Here is a 23,072-nt window from a genome sequence, read left to right on the forward strand (position 1 = left end):
ATGCTTCAACTCCCGAGCCAAGTTTTCGTCACCTTGCCTACCATTTGCTAATGAACCGCGCTTGAGAAGGGGACCAATCAAAGAGGAGATAAAATCACCGTGGGTTGTGCTTGAGCAAAACTAGCATGGTTTAGTTCAAAAATACAAGCAAACGTGGGTGTTAATTTATTTTATTATTACTTTTTTATAACGCCTTCGTGAACTTAGAAGTGACAGAAACGTTCGGTGTGGGCGAAATTTGTTTAATTTGATATTTCTGATATGCATAACAAGACGTTTGAACATTTGTTTTTTTCTTCCGCCCAGTTTATCAGCGTTTTTACCATAAAGGTAACAGATGATCAAGTATTCTTAACTACTTTTTTTTCCAAGTATTCTTAACTACTTACCTTTTGTTTTTTATCGACAGTTGAAGGAAAAATTATACTCGTGCAGATAGGCACTCCTTCAACCGGATAGCGAAAATTTCAGTTTATGTTAACAAGAAGGCGAAGTAAAATTTTACAGGAATAATTCTCAGTTTCTTAGTATTTGTCAGTTATACTTGAAAGTGAGGAGACAAGCCTCTCATTTGAATTAAAAGCTGAAGAACATGAACATGGAAGTATATTGCCGGTGCAAGTAAAAGAATTTATTTTAGCAAAGATCCCTTCATTTTTTAACAGCACTGGATCTGTAATCTAGCCTTGGCTATCTGACAACGAAATTGAACGTTGTTCACAGCTCCATTTCCCCCACGATCGCCCAAACAAAACAATATATTCATCATTGGATATTGATAAGAACCTCCCCAACAGAAAATCATAACTGTCGGCGGTCTGTGAAATAAGGTAGGCGGTCAAAAAATGCAGCAAGTTTCTTGTAGGGAATATAAGTCACTGGATGGCGTCTCAAGATATTAGCCTGCCTTGAAGCGTTACATTGTACTGTATTTTTAAGTGTCTTTATTTTTATATAACACTTCATTGGAAGGCATGAGATAAGCCTTAACATAAAAATACCCTATATTTTGGCTTTAGTTGCTTGTATCTGAAAAACGAACAAGGTGACCCCAATTTTTTTATTGCACAAAAGTAACAAGCAAGCCAAGATGAAACTCTCTTCAAAGTTTAAAAAAAAATCTGTGGAGCGGATTCAGAGCTACCTTAACTTTTCAATTATTTTAAGGTGGCTCTGAATCTCCACGGAATTTTTTTTTAACTTAACAGAAAGTTTCATTTTGGCTTGTTGATTAAATTTCAGAAATAAAAGGGGGAGTCACCGCGTTTGTTTTTGAAATATGAGCAGCTAAAACCAAAATATGGGGTGTTTTTGCAGGGCTTTCCTGTTGCCAACTTTTTACGTCACAAAAATGACTGCATCTTATTCAGCAATAATTAGTGTTTGATATGGTACCATAACATTGTTGTCAAGTGATAAAGTGTTGTAGTGTCAATCCTTCCAATAACAACGTTTCTTTCAAGTGTTGAAACTGGTTTGAGCCTGAACAATCAGTTATAAACCGAAAAATGCACCGATGAATAAACTTGAAAGCCGGCAGAAATTCAGACCTTTCCGATCCGGAAGGAAATTTGGGTCTCTTATCAAACACCCAAACCCCAAACGGTATTCTTGAAAGTGGTTCAAAGAAATTCGAAAAATAACGAGTAAAATCGGATTACGTGCCGATTTTTGACAGATCTAGCTAGTGGAAGGGTATTACTTCCATCGTGATTATATGACTATATCTTTCAATCATACATACACCTGTCACTTTTAAGAACGTCTTACTTAGTAATCAAAATCTGTTAATGTAAATAAAACAAGATTATAGATATGACTTGAATCTACACATCATCAGCTTTTAAGCATTGCCCGAGGATTTCGCTCAGTAACCCGTGGGTGGATTCTTAACTGAAATCTTCTAACCTGTGGGTAGAATTTTAATTATTACATAATATTCAGTGATCCTGAAAAGTTGAAAACAATTCTCTTTGAAGTGATGTCTGAAGTGAATATCAAAGTAAATTTGTGTCCATTTGTATATTTCCTTTAATTCCGGAACAATTTCCAGAAATAACGAGGCGGCCACTTCGTAAAACTACAAAGCTCTGTTATCAGCATAATTACTTCTTGCAGGGGTGATCATACAGCGGGGAATGATGTGATCAGTGAAATAACAGGCCAAAACGTTGGATCCCCGTTCAGCATAATAAAATGAGACAACAGGAAAGTCAGCTGCGCAATAAATTTTATTCAAATCGCTACTCTTTGGAATTTCACCCCCATAGTTGAGTGTCTGGGCCATTTTAAGCGCTATGGAAACTGAAAAAGGCAGAATGGGAAAGATTGTGAGCTGAGCTGCTACATTTTTGACTGAAAAACACGTCTGCAAAGTAGTACTGTATTTCTCAGATGATTTTTTTTTGAATGGTCTCACTCAACAATTTGATTTTCATCCAGTTTCGGAACAACCTCGTTTAGCATAACAACCAGTGCAAAAGAAAAGTGCTTTTCCGGACCTTCAACGTCTAATTGCTATAATCACTTGACTCGTGAAGTGGGAATCGCCCTAGGGACATGATACTCTCAACTTTCGACAGTAACCCATACTTTTACACCCTTAAACCAAGTGATTTCTAAGGAGTGGAGTGTGAACAAGACGTTGAATGGCATCGTGATAATTTGCGGTTTCAACCGCAAATCTTTTAACTGAAATGCACCCAAGTGCAATTTTGCTGGGTGATGTCAGTTGGAACTTAATTAAAGTTAATTATGTGAGACTGAATTCAGGCAGGGTTTTTAAATCGCTTGTTGAACATTTCTAATTTCGTTTTAGTTTCTCCGAATAAAATTGAAAACAAACATTGGCTTAACCCTGGCCTTTAATGCAACAGGTGGTGAGTGAGCCCTCACACGGTTGTTACATTTATTGTCTTTGCGTTTGCAAATATAAGCTTGGAGAAAACCATTGCTCATGTTTATTATTGGTCTAGAAGTCAAAGTAATAAAAATTCTCAGGTCGTTATATTGTCGATCTGTATTTTTGGACCGTGTTTCTGCTGATAAAGTTACCCCTGTTGGAAAAAAAAATGTGAATACATATTTGCTTCATTTTTGTTACGAAATTTTCATGCACGCTTGGCCGCAATAATTTCAAGTCAGTAGTATGCAACAGCGTGAATATGGCTGCTGCTTGCCTCGATGAAGCCCCGCACAATCGCTTTTAAATTCAAAATTTGTTCATCAGTAGGTACTTATATTCTAGCTTTTTCTTTTTTTAAACCCATATTTGCAGTCAAATCATGTCGAGTAGATCATCTAATCCAACCGAAGGCTCTTCTGTCGATTTTAAAGAAACTTATATTTTAATTCATTTGGACGTTTTGCCCCTTTTAAGAAGTTTAAATTCCTGAATCGACGTGTTCTGTATTAAGTCAACAAATATAAGCCTTGATGCCTCCCTACTTAAGAATGTATTCTTGTTTAAATCTTGCTCCATTGGCTCTACAAATATTTTAGGACCGACGGCATCATCTGAAGGAACATATAAAAGCAGCTAATCCGAGTTACATAGCTAACGATAAACTTCACTTGAGGTTGGAAGAAAGTGTGAACCTTTCATTGGCAGCGACAGTTATTCTTCATGAAGTACTTAATATTCTATTTCCTGTCGTTTGATATTTTTCGTTTTCTGGGTTGCATTCTTGAGGATTCTGTTACATACTTTGTTACCTACGTGCCTTGCGTAAGATCTTATGTCAAGTGATATTGCACCGCGTTATGGCTTGACTCAAATTATAGCTCCTCTTTAGAAGCTCCGCATTTAAATTTAGGAATGAAGTCGATTTTTTTTACCATTTTGTTTTCTTTCTGTCAACATTTGTGATGAATAAAGCAATTTTTGCCAATTTGCCGGAAGTGACTCAATCAGTGGGCTGTCATTTCGCGTGAGTTGGCAGATTGGGCCACCCAATATCCGGTGTGGTGTTCGATTTCCGCACTTGAGATGTTTGCAGATATAGCAGCGTAACTAGGATTGTCTTATTGGTAACTACATTAAAATTAAAGTGAAAATAATGATGACAAAACATTATCTTCGTCTTTGGTTGTGATTTTAAAATGGCAGATTGTTTTTATTTATGTTAAGGGACAGCTATCTTGTTTTGACACTTGTGGCATCGATGAAACTGCTCCTGGAATGTTAACAAGACATTTTACGGTAGTCAAACAACTGCTATGATACCGTTTTAATTATTTTATAGAGGTTTTCTTCCGGAAGAATTTTTTTTTAAAGACCAAATTAAACTATTTTTAACTTTTCTTGTCAATTTTGCTTTAGTGTGCTCTTAAACTAATAGCTTTTCCCTTTAGCCCTTGTCATTTTTTAAATTTTGATTTTACTAAGATATCGCACATAAGACAAAAAATCGTGTTGGAGCGACTTGATGACCCCATTCTATTCCAAAAGAAAAAGTGCTGAAAAATGATTACAGAATCTTGTATGGCCTATTTAAAGCAAAAAAAAATTAATCTTTAAACAGGAAAAGTAAGTGAACCAGAGTAGGTTTTCAGGAAGACCCTTGTGGAATTATTTTCGCAATTATCACGTATCATAGTTGTTTATCTTATTAAACGCCTTTTCGAACTGTACTCTTTTAATTACCGGTTATATATAATTTTTGTTTTCTGTTACACATAGTCCTTCGTGCACAAACGAAGCCGCTTCTCATTTGGAGTGTTTTAGTTACTTGAACGCTAAGAAGCAGCTGCCATGGAATTTGACTAGCGGGATATGATAAAGACAAATAGCTTCACTTGGTTGTGATTTACGACGCTGCGAAGCCATCTGCCTTAAACAATGTCCGCAGCTGTTGAATATCCGACTTGCTTACTCCTTAGCAGGTGGGAGAGCGGAATAATTTGTAAATGAATCAACCCACCATGAACGGAACCCTTGATTCTGTTGTCTCTTGACCTTCTACCAGCAAAATGTGAATCTCCAATCCATTTTTTGTTATGCTGCTCACTTTTTAACTTGCCACTTTTTCAAGGTGTTTGTTAAATAGCTCGGTTTTAAACTTTAAAAGGCGCCAAACAATGCAAAACTTGACAAGAATCATATATTGAATGGCCACTTTGTTTCTGATAAGCCCGTGATTTTGCTTCATTACTCAATGGTTCTTTTAGCAACAGTTTATACAAACATATACATAGATATGATGTAAAAGTTTGTAGATATAGATTTTTTGCCAAGAAATCGTCACCGTCGATCTGTATCCAGCCATCACGTTGGCTAAGGCGATTGTTTCGTCTTCATGATCAGATTAGAGCAAGTTGTTATGTTAGATTATAAAAGGAAAAAAACAAACTTAAATTCCACTGCTGTGAGCTTATATAATTCACTTTGCCACCGTTAAGGAAACCATTGTCTTTCACACATCGTCTCATTTCAAAACAGATAATATAAAGAAATCATTGCAACGAACAAAAGGAACTTCACGCAAACTTAAAAATTTCTAAGGCTGCCAGATGTTCATTCGCACAGGTGTGGTACACAATGAAACACTGGTTGACTGTCAAAAGCTAGATTACATCTCCATTGTTCTCAGTGATGAGTATTGTGTTTAGAGCAGCTAAAACGTGGACTTGTTAAAAATCTTGAAGGGGCGGTCCATCCCATAATGCCGTGCTTTGTCCTTCTAGTCACAGCTGGGCTTTGGCAAACAACGACTCCTGTCAAAAAAGAAAAGCCATGCATGAATATTAATACAACAGAATTGAACCCTCGCGATTGTTTGGAAACTAAGTCATTGCTACCACTAGCCCGTGAGAGAAGAGCTAATTACACTCCATAACTCCTTCTTCTTTTTTTTTGCCTTCATATGTCTTTTTCGTGACTTGACACAGTTCTTCTACTACATGCTGTTCCCGCGCTTCCGATTATAGATTCAAAACAGAATTTCCTCCTCGCTAAAGCGTGGGACTCGAGTGCGTAGGAGGCTAGTTTAGTGCCCAAGCCGCCGCATTGTGTGTGGTCTTCAATGAATGGCTTTGAATTGCCGTGAAGTGTAAAACTTTTCACATTTGGTCGTTGAGCGCACTAGCGATCGTGTCGGAGTGTAACTGGTTATTAAAACCAGATTCTAAACTTCGACAAAGCGTACACGGTGCAATATTAAGTCAGTGCCAGAGTTATCTTAAACGAGGTAAGAAAAGAATATTGAGCTCTCTTGTTTACTGTTGATTTTGTTGAAAATATAGTTTTCAGTACACATTCAATCACGCGAAGTCATGACTCATGACTGAAACGATAACAGGAATTTGTACATTGCAGTGTCTGAGGGACTAACATGGTCGAGGACAACCTTATTCTAGAAAGCTTCGGCAACGACTTCGATGCACTGCAACCATCTCTATTCAAAGATTTAGGCGATGATTCAGCAGCCTTGAAGAGTAAGGGCAAAGAAGCAACTGATGACCTCTGGAAAAATTTTTCATTTCCGCCAACGCCACCCATCTCACCGGCTTGTTCCCCGCCGTACGCCACAACGGATGAAGCAAGAGAGCAGCCAATTTGTCTTGGAATCGCGGACGAAGGACTCTCTCTAGACGATGAGTGTTCTCTGTATTTCCAATCCAGTGACCTCAAGGATATATTGATCAAAGACTGCATGTGGAATGGAGCGGCCTTCGAGAAATCAGTCGACAGGAAACAACAACGAATTCATTCAAAAATGGAACGTGTTCGACTCTTATCTCAAACACCGCCTCTTAGTGAATCTGCGGCAAGAATTTTGAGTGTAGATCCTTCGGAGATTTTTCCCTTTCCTCTGAGCATAAGCCCCGGCAGTGAGCTTGGTGCGGAAAACATGGATGACCAGTCGGATTCTGGTAAGTATAAACTGCTTGGATAAATAATAAATGTACTCGCATTGGCTGATTGGGTCACCGTTCTTCGTGTTCGCCGATCTATGACCATAGTTGACATCGATCCTTTCCTTGATTCCCTTTCATTGTACCGATTTTTTCTTCTGTTTTTTTTGTTACGTCTTCATCATTTTTCGCGCGTTTATACCAAGATAGTCAATTTGTATGTCTTAAATTCGAGATGGGCACAGCAGTGACTTTCTAACATTTGTATTTGGTTTTTTTTTCCAAACTTCACAGAAGAGGAAGAGGTCGAAGTTGATGTCGTTACTATAGAGAACTCAAAGCGAGAGCAGAAAACTGAAGAAATCGTAGAGCTTGATTGTGAGAAAACTTGCGAAACAATGCCATCCGAAACTTCATTGAATGAACCGTCTTCTGAACTCTCAAGCGTTGAAGACAAACAAGACTTCCCTGACAACGAGAAATCGGACTTTGTGGCCAAAATGCGAACACGTCGACACAGGAAAGCTCTATCAAGCGAGGGGTTGCATTGCAGGGAAGGACGAAAGGTAGCTAAAGCCATTAGCAGTTCTGGAGAAAGCGACGAATCGGAGAATGACAGTGAGTTCACGCGTGCAACTCACAACGTATTGGAAAGGAAGCGAAGAAACGACTTGAAATTGAAATTTCAAAAGTTGCGGGACTGTGTGCCGGAACTCAAGGACAACGAGCGAGCGCCGAAAGTCTCAATACTAAGAAAATCGTGGGAATATATTAGCCACATAAAGCAAGAAGAAATAAAACTGGTCGCGGAGTTGGAAAAACAAAAGAAAATTAACGCAACGTTACTAAGAAAGCTTCTGGCTTTGAATCAAGCGAACTAGACAATTCTGGAACTTTCGTTATTTTCCTTTGTTTTCTCCCCACAGGTAATTCTTTTTTGTAAGTTCCCAATTGGGAGAAAAACTGTTTTGAAAATGTTCATTTATTTTCTCATTCATTTATTTTCACTCGCACTTCGGAGTTCAATTTATTGACAATGAATTAAATTTTTCTGATCACGGCACAAAATTCCTGATGCTAGTTTTCAGAAGTATTATATTGAGAAGACTCTTTAGTCTTAGCTGTAGTGAAATCTCTAAGTTGTGCATAGGCGTACAGTTAATCTTGAAGATACTGGTTGTAAATAGGGCTTTTACGGTGCTGTTGCACTCCCATTCGAATTGAAACCGGCTTTGTGAATGCTTGACAAAGGCATTAAAAATAATCGGCGTAGAATTACAAAGAATAGTTTGAACCATTTGGGGTAGGAAACTGTAATAAAATAACGACGGAAAATCGAATAGTGCTTCGTAAGTGTTTATTAAATGACGAAGGAGACAACGCCACAATATGTTCACATTTTGCTCAGAGAAAACGAAAACGGTGGAGGTGGTCAAATTTACACGCGTTACGCTCCCATTCAAACGCGATGACATTCTTCAAATGAATGGACTACAAATTTGCATGTGTGTGTTGACTTAAACTATAGACTAAACTGCATAAATTACAAACCCATTAGCGTATGACCTGTCTCGTGTCATAATGAATGAAAATTGTTGGGAAATACAAAATAATCAACTAGAGAAGATTTGATGACCACAGCGTCTGTTTATATTTTCATATAAATCGATTTGCGGGATGACTTCATGGTCATCATAAAATAAGTAGAATCTCTTAAGTCATCATCCGAATAGGGAACCTTAAACAAACTTTACACTGCTGTATGTTTTACATAACATGTTGCTTCTTGCTTAGTTTACTCAGGAAGTAAAAAAGCGAACGGAAGTTGATGTGTGAGCAAAACGACGGACACTGCATGGCAATAGTTTGATCCCTCACATGGAGATCTCAACTGTTCAGTTTTGACCCCAAAAAGATCACTTCGTACGAACTCGCAACAAAAGAAGAAATCGTCATCCATTCTTTGGCGACGTTCTTAATTGATTTAATGCAATTCTTGACGATAATTTTCATTCAACAAATCTATCTTTGCAGCGTCCCCTCTTTTATAATAAAGCTGGTGCTGGCAAGATTTTTGTTGGAGAAAAATATATACTTCATGTACAAGGACTACAAGTACTTCTATTCAACAACTTTTATATTAGATACAAAAATGATTGTTAGAAAGTCGTCGTTCTCTTCATTTAGTTGAAGAGCATAGGGAAGATACGCAGTTGGTGACGAAAATTTGAGTAGTTAGTATTTTGATAGATTGTACATGACGAACACAAATCAAAACTTTACAATTGTTCTTTGGCGTTTATTTTCTATTTATAACTTTCATGATTTTATGAAGTTGTATGTCAACAAATTCAGCGTTCATCTCACGACTTTTTCAATAACTTCAGGTTATAATCGTAACGTAGATTCTGCGACAACAAAGTAAAATTTTATAACCTATATGATGAACTGGTATGTGGTTTTCTCGCCCCAGACAAGTGCAAGAGTGCGCTTGTCTCACCTAACCATTTTCATCTTAGCATTTCCGGCCATATTGGAAAAGTGTTTACATTAAAAGTCAGTAAAGAGCAGGACTGGATTGTTATGCAAATGATTTTAAGGAGAGCAGGTGTTCCCTGAATGGAGCAAAAATAGGCTCTTTGTTTGCAACAGCTGTCGATGGTTGGATTTCACCGCTTATTACACAAATTACTTCTTAAGCTTGAAAGATGACCTGGGTTTATTAGTCCAGTTGTCAAAGCCGCTTCATAGCAAGTAGTTCCGAATGGTAGATCCTGAGGAATTCAATGAAACTTCCTCCATTTCGGCGAGTTAAATTTTATTTGTCTGGCTCAAAAGTGCAATATTAAATATGCAGGGTTCGAAAGATACATTGATGTACAATTAATGCAATATATCTAATTGCGTTTCGCAAAGAAATCTGTAACACATTTAAAAAGAAATGCGAGTCCTTAACACTGGGAAGAGATCTCTGGTGGATTCTCAGGTCTGCAGTCAGTTAAACGATATTTCTTCTTCTTCTTGAGACAAGCCTATTTCCTGTCCTATTTTCACTTCTGTCACGATTTTTTTCGCGGGTAAAATTGTTTATTACCTACACAGATGTCTAAGGACAAAAACGTCGCTTTTGACGGAAACTTCAAGAGCTCTTTGGGAGAACAAAATCGCAAGAGTATATTTAAGTTTCTGGGGGCAAACCAACGTTATTTCACTCAATGCAAACGAAACCGATCTCCTTTCAATTTCGGTTTTTTCACTTCCTGCATATTTACATTTGTGCCTTAATGTGATACTTGGCAAACTTCTAATGGAATTTTAAATGCATATATTTCTTTCTTCAGGCTTCAGAGATTTATTGTCGGCACTCATTCCTTCAAAAAGACATATAGAAGGAAGTCGAAGCTCCTTGAGTTGTAAACGTCCTTTCAGTATTTAAACTGTTTCTTGCTTCTACATTGACCGGCATGTCTATGGCGACAGTTAACTAGATCAAGTTATTAGATTTAAGAATGTACGTGAAATATTAGCGTCGTGTTAGGCTCTCCAGAAAGCTCCAAAGGAGATGTTATGCTCGAATTAGCACGAGCCAGCTGCTTTCAAAGGTACGAGTTTAATGCCCCACTGAAGGTGTCAAAGTGTCGTGTAGATAATTTGCTACCATCAAATAAACATTTGTTCTTGATCAACGTCATTGGCAATAAAAAGCTCGCCTATTATTAGCATTTGAATGGCGTTCTTTTCTTTTGATTGATGGCGTCCTTCTTACGCGTGCCGACCTTACGACAACAGCCGTAAACAATAAGTTATCTTAATCCGTGTCCCCGGAGGCTGCATTGGTATTGCTCTCCAGGCAGGCGACCTTGATTGTTGTAGAGAAAGTTTGGGGCTCTGTATTGTAAATGCTCTTTTCTTATCGAGTCATTTTGCGCACAAAAATATTCCAACCTTTGATCTTTGAAGCAAAATGTTGTTTTTTGGTTCGAACAATAATGCCCTTAGCTAGCCTTTGCGGTTTTCTGTGTGCTACTTATGCAAAGCTATCAGCGTCTGTTTGCTCAAGAGCAAGGCAAAGTCCGCAGAAAAAAATGCTTACTGGCGCTTCATAACTTAAAGCTACCATTTTTTTGCAGCAGAGAAGTAACTTGTGAGATCAAGTATCTCTTGCGAGTGCCGACAACTCCAATCCTCATTAGCAGCCTAATTAGCAGGGCACGCGCCGGTAATTCATTGGCACACGAACAGTACTTAACACCCCGGAAAAAACCATAAGGCCTTCGAAATTAATGGCATTACTACAAATATTGTGCCATCTGAAGAATAACAGCACCGAGCTTCTGTGGTTGTTTAACCAGGGGGAGTGACGTTATCACTTTTCTAAACACCCAACTTTGAGCTTTAGTCCAAAGGCACAGAGAATGCAGCCGAGGAGAGCGACATCATCGACCTCGTGTTGTTTAGCTTTGGAGTATTTTTCGACATTTTCATTCCGTTTTAAAACTCTTTCTTTTATGCAAAGTTATTTGAGTATTTATTTTTTTTAATTCTTGGGTGTGTCATGATGTGATTTTGGCAGTTTCAATTGTTCTCGTAACCTCTGGTGTCAATCCTTTTCATATTCATCAGGGTTACAGCATCCAAGCTGGCAAGGTCTAACTAGATAAGCTAATATCGCTCAAGAGTTAGTTTGTAAGGCACGCGTCCTGGTCATTTACACGCACTTTATTCTCTCCAGCCATCTTCATCATAACTGCGGCGATTGAGACTAAGATAATCTTAGAAGAATGATTGCCGCCACAAGTACACTGTGAGTATTGGTATTTATCTGTTGTTTCTTGTCTAAAAATGAATGCATGCAGCATTCTCAGTTTCTTTGTGTTCGCTTGCAGCGACGCGGTTATATTGTTTGATAGGTAAAATAGACCCACTAAAATCAGTTGTTTTCGCGAAACGTTTGTGCTATTGCTCAATTTTCGAAACTTTCAGATGAGAATTTGTTATTTCTGGAAAAAAGAGCTTATTCACGCTACAGGGGTTGCAAAATCGAGACTGATTCAGTTGTACTCGCTTATAAAAGAGTGCAGAATTCTATGAGATGGCTGTAGACTACAATCAACGGCGAAGAGAGATAGAGAGAGAGAGAGAGAGAGCGAGAGAATGAAGAATGCGACCATTTTGAAGATGGAAATCTCTAAATTTTATTTCATCTGTTCAGCTTCAATCTACGCTGAATCATGGGTAATTGCTTTAGCAGATAAAAACAGCTGCAGACCTGCTACCTGCTATTTTTCTTCTATTCCTGTTTATCATCTCTTATATCAGATTCGCGAAAATTCCGTTACATCAGCTCAGTTTCGTCGCGCTTCTCAGCACGCCCGGTTGAAAAGGAAAATTCCACTTTGGTTGCCATGACTCAAACATTCACTTCTGCCCAGATATTTCTTCTTCTATGTCCAAAGTAGTAACGTTTTGGGAATATGAGTTGCTTGCAAACTCTACTGGTTAATTTTTGGTGCCATATATAACTCTTTCTCGAGGAAACAATACGGAAAGCAGGTCCCAAGTCATTACTACGGGTCGCTCGCTTGTAAAGAGCTCTTGCAAAGCATGAATATTCAATTTTGTGTAAATCACCCAAGCCCTCTTTTTTCAGTGCGTGTGACTCAAAAAACCTGTAAGATACAAGTCTTGTTTGTTGAATCCTCGCTCAGAAGTTCACAGATCATTGCACAAATCAAAACGAAAACCAAGTAACCGTCCTGAAGATTAGTGTTCAATTCGAATCCCTCGCGCGCAACACGCCTGCGGATGACTTTATATGCAAATTAATGTCTTTTGTGATATGATCAGTCCATTCATTCATCCTACTCATTCACTTTAAGCTGAACGTGAAAAGCGGCTGGTCGATTTGAAAGCCGATTTCCTTTTTTTTCCGGTCACAAATCAGTATCGCTAGCTCATCCAATCGCTTGGTAGGTCAGCATTAAGTAAATACACAAGCGTGCAGATTGCGCCTCGTAAAAGAAGCTGTGTACGGCGGCTTAGCGCCTTCTAATAATTGTGTACGTTTTTTTACCAACAGACTCTGCTACGACATGTTTTTTGACAAGAGACTACGTGGACCGCAAATCATGGATTCCTCTACTCACCAAGATGTCATAGTTGAGAATCTCACAGAGGATCTATACAACCCACCGATCCCAAACGATGACTTATGGAGGAAGTTTCCGCTTCCAACACCACCATACTCTCCGGAGAACTGTCTTCCTCAAGCAACTAAGCGGAACTTCTTCATTCCATCAAGGAAAAACGGACTTCAAGTTGTACCCGAGCCGGAAGACTTATCGTCCGATTTACCACTGGTGTTAAGCGACGCAGAAATGCAGCGTTTGACATGTAGCACGATGGACGAAGAGCATATTTGGCCGGCTGTGGAGAGTGACTTTGATTGTGTCGAGTCGCAGAGGTTTCAAGGCAATCGAGTTGTGCTATCTGCGGCGTATCTGAATGAATCTAGTGCTGAAATGGCTACAGATCGCCGAATCTTACTAGATTTGCCTTCGTTTGTTCCAGCAGCAGTAACAAACCAAGATCGCACGCTTGCTCAGCAACAAGTGGACGTTAGATGGCAGTCCCATTTTTCAGGTGAATATCGTACTTATTTGGTTTAGATTTAAGAATCATTCACTTTGTGGAGTGAGAGGTAAACTCCGTTTGTTATTTCGTTCACTCTTTCGCTATTTCACTTTCGAATTGTAAAAAAAGAAAAAAGACAACATGACTAGCTACCGTAGTTTGGCCAATTTTAGCGCCGGATCTGTCTTCTTTCGCGTGTTTATAATCGAATAATAAACCTGAACTTTATCACTCGTGAACCTAGGGTGTTTATGAATTAGGCGCGAAAGATTTTTCCCACACATCAAGAAGTGTCTTGTGGTTTAACAAATTCTACCACGGACTAAATGGTGATCGTTGAACCTTTGTATAAACTTGAATTTGGAAATGCACGCTCTGTGATTTCAAAGTCAAAAGTTTTTAATACCATCTGGTTTTGTTTACAAGTTGTTGCAGATTTTTTCTTCACACTTGGCGCGTTTCTCGGTAAACTTGGTACAAAGTCGACATGTTAAATATTACTTTTGAGCGATTTGTCGTTAAGACGATTTTGACAAAGGCTTGAATTAAGATTGGTGGTTTAAGCCAACTAACAATTTTCTGTTCCTTCAAATGGATACACAAGCTGTCCTATGCATGACAAGGCGTTGTACTTCTGTGCTAATTAGATCTCTTTTCTTACGAAAACAGAATCGCTTTGAACAATAAAGTCAAACAGTTGAAAAGAATTGCTTTTGAGTCACTATCAAATGTCTGACATTCGGTTGTTTAATGATAACTGAGAGAAACGAAATCTTTGCGGCTCAATACGTTATCGGCTGTAAGGGAAAAAGGCATAGAACATTTCAAGTGATCAAAGGCTGACCTCTTTATTCGAATCTTCAAAATTCCATTGGGTTGGGCAGAGTTGTTAAATGTCTTCCTTAACTGATTTTCACTCGTGAAATGTGCTTCCTTTTTTCAGGGGAAAATCCATCTATGAGAGCATCCCGACATGTGAGCGAGGAGTTTGTCCCTCAACAACGGTTCGACTATGGGGTGATAAAGAAGCCGCGCAAATCAAGACGTTCAAGCCGACAGGACTCGCCGCCGATGGAAGGCGTCGAGGACTCGGAAGACAACGAAACAAGCCGAGCAACGCACAATGTTTTGGAAAGGCAAAGAAGGGAAGACTTAAAATGCCGTTTCCAGCGTTTAAGAGACAGTATTCCTGAACTCGAGGACAACGACCGAGCCTCTAAGGTCATGATACTGAAAAAAGCGCGCGAATACGTTCATCAGTTGCATTTGGAAGAAGAAAGGTTGCGAGCTGACAAAGAACTAGAACGTCAAAGGCGACTTATACTTCTAGAAAGACTTAATTGCCTACGACAAGGATACGGTGTTTTGTAAAGTTCAAACTTTGCTGGTTGATGCATCAGCGTGATCTTTTTTTATAGAAAGTAATACTAAGCAATATCTTTTCGACATCAAATTAAGATTCTTTTACATTAATATTATGGCCGTGATTAGAACTTACAAAAAGTTAATTCCAGTATTAATTTGCAATTTATTGCTTTGGAATATTTTCCGACGGTGAATAATATAGCTGAAAGTTTTAATGATTAAAATTGAGTGAAGTATAGTATTTCGTCTACATAATAGTAGGAAACCAGAAAAGCGAAGATTAAGCAAGCTACGTTCATACCATCCAAAAACTACACTCGCCTAGGCCACTTTTAAAATTCCACAACACCATCGGAACTTTGTACATTTTTCTTTCTAGTTTTACAAGGCAAGGCTTTTAAGCAATCGATGCACGGTTACTTTAACCGTGCAGATTTTTCACGTAATGAGAAAGAAATTCTAACGATATAATTCGGGCTCGACGCCTAGTATTTTTTCTACATTTTTTCCAAAAGATAAAATAAATATCGAATAAAAATGAGAAATTCCCTTTGTTCAAGAAGTACTTTGTACGATGAGAGAATGCAAGTTGTATTTGCTTTCGATAAAGCCGCATTCATTTTAAAATTCAGTGAACGTAGTTCAACCGACATTTACCCTCCTCTTCAAGACTGAAACATTTGTAGAAACAGCATTTTATATAGTTTCTTTTAAGAAGCTCTGAGAGAGATTCTTAACATTTGTACATAGGAATGAAGCAAATATTAGATCGCATATTAAACAGGATTCAGTTCATAGGACCATTTCAGAGGTAGATAATCTTTAGCTTGCATCATCATTGTATGTGTAAACTTTTGCATAGTGCTTTTTTGTAAAGAAACCTGAATTGACGCCCTGAAAATAAAGGCTTTAAGATTTGTAGAACTGTTTCCAGTTGCATTGTATGCCCAAATGGTGAAAGCATCAGGTGGTTTACAATAATTTCATTTGTAATACAGAGAATTAGAAGACCGTTTTGACCAAAAGACTTTTGGGTGGTGTTATCCAAACCGCAGTATATACTTCTTTGGCGAGATAGTGTGTTTCCTCGAATGGCTGAGAGTTTTTGATTTTGATTAAAAAAATACCGGGCACAGAAAATGAAACGAAACAGTGAATTAATTTTAGCAAACTCAACAAGTCCTTCAATGAATTAGCGAACCTGTGGAGTACACAAAGGGCTCCCGGTTTGGGAAGTCAATAACTGAGGTGATTGAATGCAGATAAATTGCCGTTGACCATAGTTTAGTGGGACAGTGCGAGACGGGAGGTTTGCAACATAAAAACTATTTAAAATTGTCCAAATAATCATCTAAAAGAATAATTTGTCAGAACAATTCAGAAATCACAGCTGATCGTTTGGTCACAATTTCCCACAATAACTTTTTTTATTCTGCCGTTTTGTTTACACTTCTAGCTCTTTCGCGAGGCAAAGTTGCGTAAGGCTTAATCTTTGTCCTTTCCAGTTGCATTCAACACAAACGAAATATACATTTGACTTTCAATCCGGCAATGGGGAATCAATACCGAATTAAAAGTTTCGCAAAACCCAGGGACGACTGGCGCAAGGGAGAATTGTGATAGAGCAATTTCGCGGGGACGGGTAATGAATCCATCGGCTCTTACAAAAAGACCTTTTTCGCCTCATGTTTGACATCAAACATAAAAACTTGGGATTTGTTTTTAAAATTTTCTTGTTCCGATAAGATAATTCCATTGCAGAGAATCAGGATTGTTTTAATTGCGGGTGCAAGAGACGGTACCGCACTTAATTTCTCAGTGAAGCTTGCAATTTTATTGTCGTTTAAGTACCTCAACTAAAACGCAATGGCGTCGGTCCTTCGATCTTAGCGCCCAACTGATAATTGTCCTTTCATTGGCTTTTGTACTTCGGAATCAAAACAAAGTTAAAAATCAGCTGAAACAAGCCGAGGAAATCAAAACCGCTACTGGAGACTTGAAGGCCCAAGGCATCTTTTTGTCTCCAGTCTTAGTAATCCTTCCATGAATTAGAGAGTTTTCGCAAAAAAACCGCAAGAGTAAATAGCTGGCGAATCCTTTAACTGAAACCTTTCCTAAAAATTCTCGATTCACGAGTCATAAGCATTGAGTCACATCGGAATAATGTGTTATGAAAAAATGTCTTTTTGAATTAAATAACTTTCGCGGAAACTTTCATAAATAATTAATTTAATTGGAGTACACAACGTTGCCAGGGGCTGCGACCCAAACAGCTTCTTTTCTTTTTTTACCGACATATGATGACAGCTGCAAAAAACGAATTCAGTTACTCTGTGTGGCGCATCGAGTTTTATTGAAAGCGAATTTCATCAGCTCTCGTCACGATGTGCCTCTTTTCTCATCTTAAAAAGAAATTTCTTATACCGGCTGATGTAAACCCTTAGATGATTTTGTGGTATAGTATTCTCTGAGAGACAATTCTCCTTTCTTTGAACACGTGTTTCTATTCTTTATAACTACAAGACGGGTAATTATGCCGCAAGACGGTGAGGGCTTCAGATAAATGCAAACCGATATTAGGGTAAACAATTTTCACAAATTAACTAACAGTAATGTTTGCTCTTAGTGCGGCTCAGAAGTATGACTGGCGTGTGAAAATACTCGATTTAATGGACTTCCCAGACGATGAAACTATTAAATCGTTTTAATATTGGCTTCAACGAATCAAACTATTCCAATATCAATGAAGAAGTGAAATTGCGTGTTCAGATATCACTAGATATTCGTGACTTTAGAATGCAGTTGTACTTAAACACGAAACTAAACGGCATGAGATTGTTTTAATATCGGAACAGAGTTCAGATTTGATATCACGAACTTGGCTTTTAAAAGTGGATAAAATGAGTTACTGCACTAGTGGCCACGGGTTCGAATATAAACTGGCACGCAAGATGCTGTTCCTTTGCGCTAGACAAAATCGCATTGTTTTGGCTTTTGTTAGGATTGAGGTGAAATAATTACCTGTCAGGGTTCAAAATTCTTCTAGTAGCCGGAATTGAATTAACTTTGCTAAGCAATTCACTGAAAAGAAAACTAAACAAATTAATTGAAAAAAGACAACAACAACATTTATTCACAAATGATATTACTGACTGAAAAAAAGGACACAAGTCGGTCGCAATAGTGGAAGCAACGCGCTCTTTTTCATTCAAGATGTTAATCGTGCGAAGTCTCATTAGCTGAAGTTATCCACTGAACAGTCACTTGAGGGTTCTTTTAACTGTATTGTGCACTGAAAAGGCCATAATTTTCAGCAGCGGCTTGGTATCAGCTGATAGCATTTTTTCGTTTGACACTTCAGTTGATTTTCTTTTCTAAAAAAAACCCCTTCATATTTCACGCCATTCTCCGCTGAAATACGCCACGTGCAAAGATAAAAGGAAGTCACTTTACAAAATTCAACACCAGCAATTGGTTGTTAGCTTTTCACGACATGAATCAGAGCAAAAAAAAAAACGAAAAAGAAAACTTAACAAATACGCTACACTGATGACCAGAATGTGGATCTTGAGAGCTCCGACAGCTACGCACTATCAAAGTGATCCACGATAGCAAAACTAACAATTTTCAGAAGAAGTCAGTGAAAGATTCATCTCTAAATCGAACTAAATCAATCAAATTAACGAGCTGAGGAAAAAATATCCTTTCTCAGTTTCAAGCCAGCCGGGTCGAAAAGCTTCGTTTCGGCTGGGGGTGCTCTTCTCTTGATGGCGAATGACAATACCCGGAGGAAGTTGGCTGCGCGTTTAACACTAAAACAATTAGAAAATCGTTAAGGCACCGCCTAATGACCTAGTGCTTTTCTATACTGCATGTATGAGGTCAATAACTGATTATGCCATATACTTGCCTTCTACCATGCCCTTTCCCAGTATCTTAAAAAGGAACTAGTACCTTTAGTGAAACGCGCCATATCGATTATAGTACCAGGCGCCATGCAGCTACAACACTGGGTTGGGTGTTTTAACACCCTTTTTAACAGCATCCTTTCGGACCCACATCATAAGATTGAAAACCTGTTGCCCCCAACACGCAGCCGCAATAGCAACAACTTAAGAAAAAAGCGCGGTTTTTATGTGCCCAATTTGAAAACTAATCTGGCAAGGAACTCCTTCATATACGCCATGGCTGCGATGGTCTAATAATTGACAAATCTGTGTAACCCGTTTACACGAGCAATTTTTGTGACAATTTATGTAGCAAATACATTTGATCGTATAGATAACACAACAAATAATTATTGACAATTCCCAGTTAAGTGGGTCAACAATGCCTTTGGACAGCCGAGATAAACAAGCAGAAACAAGGCGAGGTTGCCTGGCTCTTCTCCAATGGGGAAGCAGGAATTTGCCACATTTTAGGTGACGAGTCGTCTACACGAGCAATTTTTCGTATTTTACAACTTTTATTTGTCACATAAAATATAACACGCCAGCTTTTCAGCAAATACAGTTGTTACATAAAAATTGGCCAGATTTCCTCGTCAAAACCGAGCAAATAAATGAAATTTGCTCGTGTAAACGGGATTTAAGAAATGAATAATGATTCGTCTCTGTGTTTTGTGACTACTGCTCAGTGAGGCTCCTCCAAAGGGCAATGCATTGTGGTTGCTGCACACTACAGCGCGATGCACAAGAACATCGAGATTTTGCATAGATTTGCTACCTACTTCAAATAAAAAAGGGGTGCGGTGATTTTCTTGTTGGGAGCAACTATATGAGTGAATTTTTGATAGAAAATAATAATATCATACATAACAGTGAACATCTCTCTTTTATCGTTCAAAATCCTATTTCTGAAAATTAGTGCAACGAACAGATCAATTAACAATCTCCTAGCAGATATTTCATTCATCTGTACGTTACAGCGAGCTGACCAAAGACGCTTTAAAGGGACCCTCCACTTCAACAAAAAAAATAACTTTAAATCACAGGAAATAACTGTTACAGTCAAGTCATTCTAAGATATTTTTAAAAAAAAGCGTTTCTATCCGAAAGAAATAAGTTTTAGAATCACCTACTTTTGTTTTCAAATTTTGCTGGCGCCACCATCTTGAATAATTGTGCCGTGTTACGGTTGCCCTATTGTTATCAGACAAAAGCTCTTTGTGTCAGAACAATAGGGCAACTGTAACACCTCAATTATTCAAGATGGTGGCGCCCGCGAAATTTGTAAGAGAAAATAAACGATTTTAAAGTTCTTTTTCATAACAAATTTCGAACAAACTTGTTTGTAAACATAATTTCCTTCGATTTAAACTTACTCTGTAGTAAGAGTGGAGGTTCCCTTTAACTGAGTGCAAAACACACTTCGAATTTTCATCCTTGTTTGAAAAAATGCACAGTGCTTTTTTGGTTTTTGTTCTTTGCTGCAGAGCGAGCGAAGCAAGCGAGCAGCAACCCTATTCACAATTTCAACAGAATACTTCACCGTAACCTCATTGCGAAAATCGAAGGTTCCACTCTGACATAGCACAATCAGCCCCATCTAAGCTAATCAGTTTTCAAACAACTCCGTGAACGCTTTCATAGAAAAATACCGTTAAAAGACCACACTGGCATTTTCTTATCGTTTTCATCAATCCACAAGAAAAGAAAAATCAAAAGCGATGTAAACACTACAGCCGTTTTAAAAATTCCCACACTTTTTCAACGTCATATGTTATAAAAGCGTCATTTTTCACCTAAACACAACGACGAGGATCCAAAAGTTTTCTTCGCGTCAAAATTACCCGGCCACAAGAAATCAGAGCCTTTTCAAGTTTTCACTTTTAAAACCGATTGCATTAGTCGATTATGTTTTTGCCGGCTGTTTCTGGTGTTGTGTTGTCCAGAGGATAGGCAAAACCGCATCTGAAATGTAAGTTCATCAAGTAGAATATTGCCAGGTTCTAATCAGATCACGAATTTCTCATTTATTTGTCGTAAAGAATGTAACACAAACTCATTAAAATTTAAAACTAAGGCAATCAATCAATCTTGGGACACCAAAAGCTGCCAGCTCTATGTCTTTATCTTTTGAGGTGAAGTAAGATTTCGTAGGTTTGCGAACCTAGTAAATTCAAGTACAAGGAGGGATTACGTTTTCGCAAACGTTGGCCGTGTAGCACTTATATTTGAACAGACCTAACTGATTAGAGTTTTTAATGTGTAGTGCTAAGTATCCACCCCATATGAACCATGTGAGCGTTAGCCCTACTGATGGAAATGGGCCCACACAAGGACAGAGAAAAACTCTGACCAGGGTGGGAATGCACTCCTAATCTTGTAACAATTGTACATTCCTGGCTGGCACAAACGCACCGCGAACGGACTTTCCAACTTAAATTGAAAATTTCGAAATTACTAAGTCCTTTCCTTTACAAACTTTTAGTTCCGTCACGCTTTCTACCGATTATTTGGCCGCTGGATTGTAATAGAATGTACTCGTTGGTAACGTTATTGCATGCCCGTCCCATAGCGTTCTCCTGTTCCTTTCAAAAAAAACGCGTCCATTCATTACACTGAATATAATTCATCCTTCGTGATCCTCTAAAAGCCAATTAACACCATAGACATTTTCTTAAAACCTGATTGTAAATTATCAAGTTCGTAATTACTATTCCACGTGGTCTATTGTTTTGAAGATAAGGTTCCTTAAAATAGAAAGTTTGGGCGGTGCGATATTAACACAAAAAGATTAACGCCAACAGTTTCAGACTTCACAAAGGGGCGTTTTGTTTCTTGTTCCTGTTCGTTACAACTAAACGCCTCCTTTCACTCAGTTTTTCTTTTCCTTTGCAACAATGATCTTGAGTTATTGAGGAGCTATCATATTAGCTAAAAAACTGAATCAGTTTTGTTCGTTTCATCTCGTTCACATTGATAGGGTTGGTCGGACTAAAACGGCCATTGACTGTTCAGCCGTAAACCAAGCGAAATGAGGTAACAAGTCAAGATGATTCTTGAAAAGAAGGATGACTCTTGAACTTAGGGTGCGTTCGATTGGGAAATCCGGATTTAGAGCTTAAAATCTGGATCTTCGGATTTCCAATCGAACACAAAATCTGAAAACGGAATTCGTCGCTGATTTCACTAAGTTTAATAACTGGAAATCCATGTCAGGGAGGATTTCAATTAGTGAAATCCGCGACAAAATCCGTTTTGAGATTTTGTGTTCGATTAGAAATCCGAAGATCCAGATTTTAAGACCTAAATCCAGATTTCCCAATCGAACGCCCCTCAGTGGAAAAAAAAATCATCAAGAACTTTTGCGGGACTGAATCCATGAGCCCCGAGAAGAACAAAGCGAAGACAATACCAAAGACTTGATTGCTAATCGCTTTTATACAAGCAAAGACAAAACAAAAGGTGCCAAAACGATGTCTCGGACGCTCAAAAAAAAAAAAGATCTCCGTTTAGTGACAATGTCTGCCTCTAGATACAACAACAATTTTTTAGACACATTTGTTAAAAATGTGCCATTCATTATACTGACCAAAAAAATCATTAATAAGCATAATTAGCATAATAATCTTTTTCAAATTTCTGAAAATGCGCAGAAGAGCCTAAAGTCCGTGATTCGCGAACTTTCTGTTTTGGCTGTGGCCAGAGTCCGAGTTCTTGGCGCTGACTAAAAGAAAAGCGGAGTCTAGGGACAAGAGTGGTGTCGATTGTTCCAAAAAATGTACAAATGATCAAAACACTACTGAGTTTGCGCAGGGCTGCTTTGCACTTATGCTTGCTAAGCTATTGAAAACCAGGCCTTATTAATTTATTTTCTCGATTGCTCTTAATCATTAAAACGAGTCAAGTGATCAGAATACAGCGCAGAGTAAATGTGGGCGGTAGACATGCAAAAGTTCAACAAGAATTGCCATCTTAAAAATTCAACTTGGTGGATGTTGTAAAATTATCCGCAGGTTTTTCCGCGCGATAAAGGGCGTCTAGGAATCAGAAATTTTCTGCAACTGGGCAAGAGTTTGACAATAGTTTACATGGAATTCTCAAATCGGCAAGCATTTCTTCGGAGTTTTCCAAAAGCAAAATAAAAGGAACCTTTTGGCCCAGTAAATGGAGGTGCAAGAAACATGACCAACAAAAATTGGTTATGTCATGATATCAACACATGGAGGGTGGATCACGAGAAACGAGGCTAACTTAATCAAAAAGGGTCCTTGA

The 23,072-nt window shown here is 38.3% G+C and overlaps 2 protein-coding genes across 5 annotated transcripts; both read left to right on the forward strand.

Moving 5' to 3' along the window:
• The first annotated feature begins 5,791 nt into the window (after nt 1-5,791).
• LOC138059832 (transcriptional regulator Myc-like) lies at nt 5,792-8,240 on the forward strand. Of its 2 annotated transcripts, none has more exons than XM_068905466.1 (3): nt 5,792-6,188; nt 6,317-6,873; nt 7,150-8,240. In XM_068905466.1, exons 2-3 carry the CDS (start codon nt 6,333-6,335, stop codon nt 7,734-7,736), a joined length of 1,128 nt encoding a protein of 375 aa, XP_068761567.1. In that variant the 5' UTR covers nt 5,792-6,188; nt 6,317-6,332; the 3' UTR covers nt 7,737-8,240. The 2 variants fall into 2 exon arrangements, with proteins under 2 accessions (XP_068761567.1, XP_068761568.1); XM_068905467.1 differs by having other exon boundaries at nt 5,823-6,188; nt 6,300-6,873.
• Nucleotides 8,241-11,221: 2,981 nt separating this feature from the next.
• On the forward strand, nt 11,222-15,774 carry LOC138059486 (transcriptional regulator Myc-like). Of its 3 annotated transcripts, XM_068905114.1 has the most exons (4): nt 11,222-11,320; nt 11,479-11,659; nt 12,935-13,497; nt 14,432-15,774. In XM_068905114.1, exons 2-4 carry the CDS (start codon nt 11,637-11,639, stop codon nt 14,857-14,859), a joined length of 1,014 nt encoding a protein of 337 aa, XP_068761215.1. In that variant the 5' UTR covers nt 11,222-11,320; nt 11,479-11,636; the 3' UTR covers nt 14,860-15,774. The 3 variants fall into 3 exon arrangements, with proteins under 3 accessions (XP_068761215.1, XP_068761216.1, XP_068761217.1); XM_068905115.1 differs by lacking the exon at nt 11,222-11,320 and having other exon boundaries at nt 11,433-11,659; XM_068905116.1 differs by lacking the exons at nt 11,222-11,320; nt 11,479-11,659 and adding an exon at nt 12,145-12,824.
• Nucleotides 15,775-23,072: the final 7,298 nt, after the last annotated feature.

This window comes from Montipora capricornis, chromosome 8, assembly GCF_036669925.1.
Source record: "Montipora capricornis isolate CH-2021 chromosome 8, ASM3666992v2, whole genome shotgun sequence".
NCBI classification, from domain to species: domain Eukaryota; kingdom Metazoa; phylum Cnidaria; class Anthozoa; order Scleractinia; family Acroporidae; genus Montipora; species Montipora capricornis.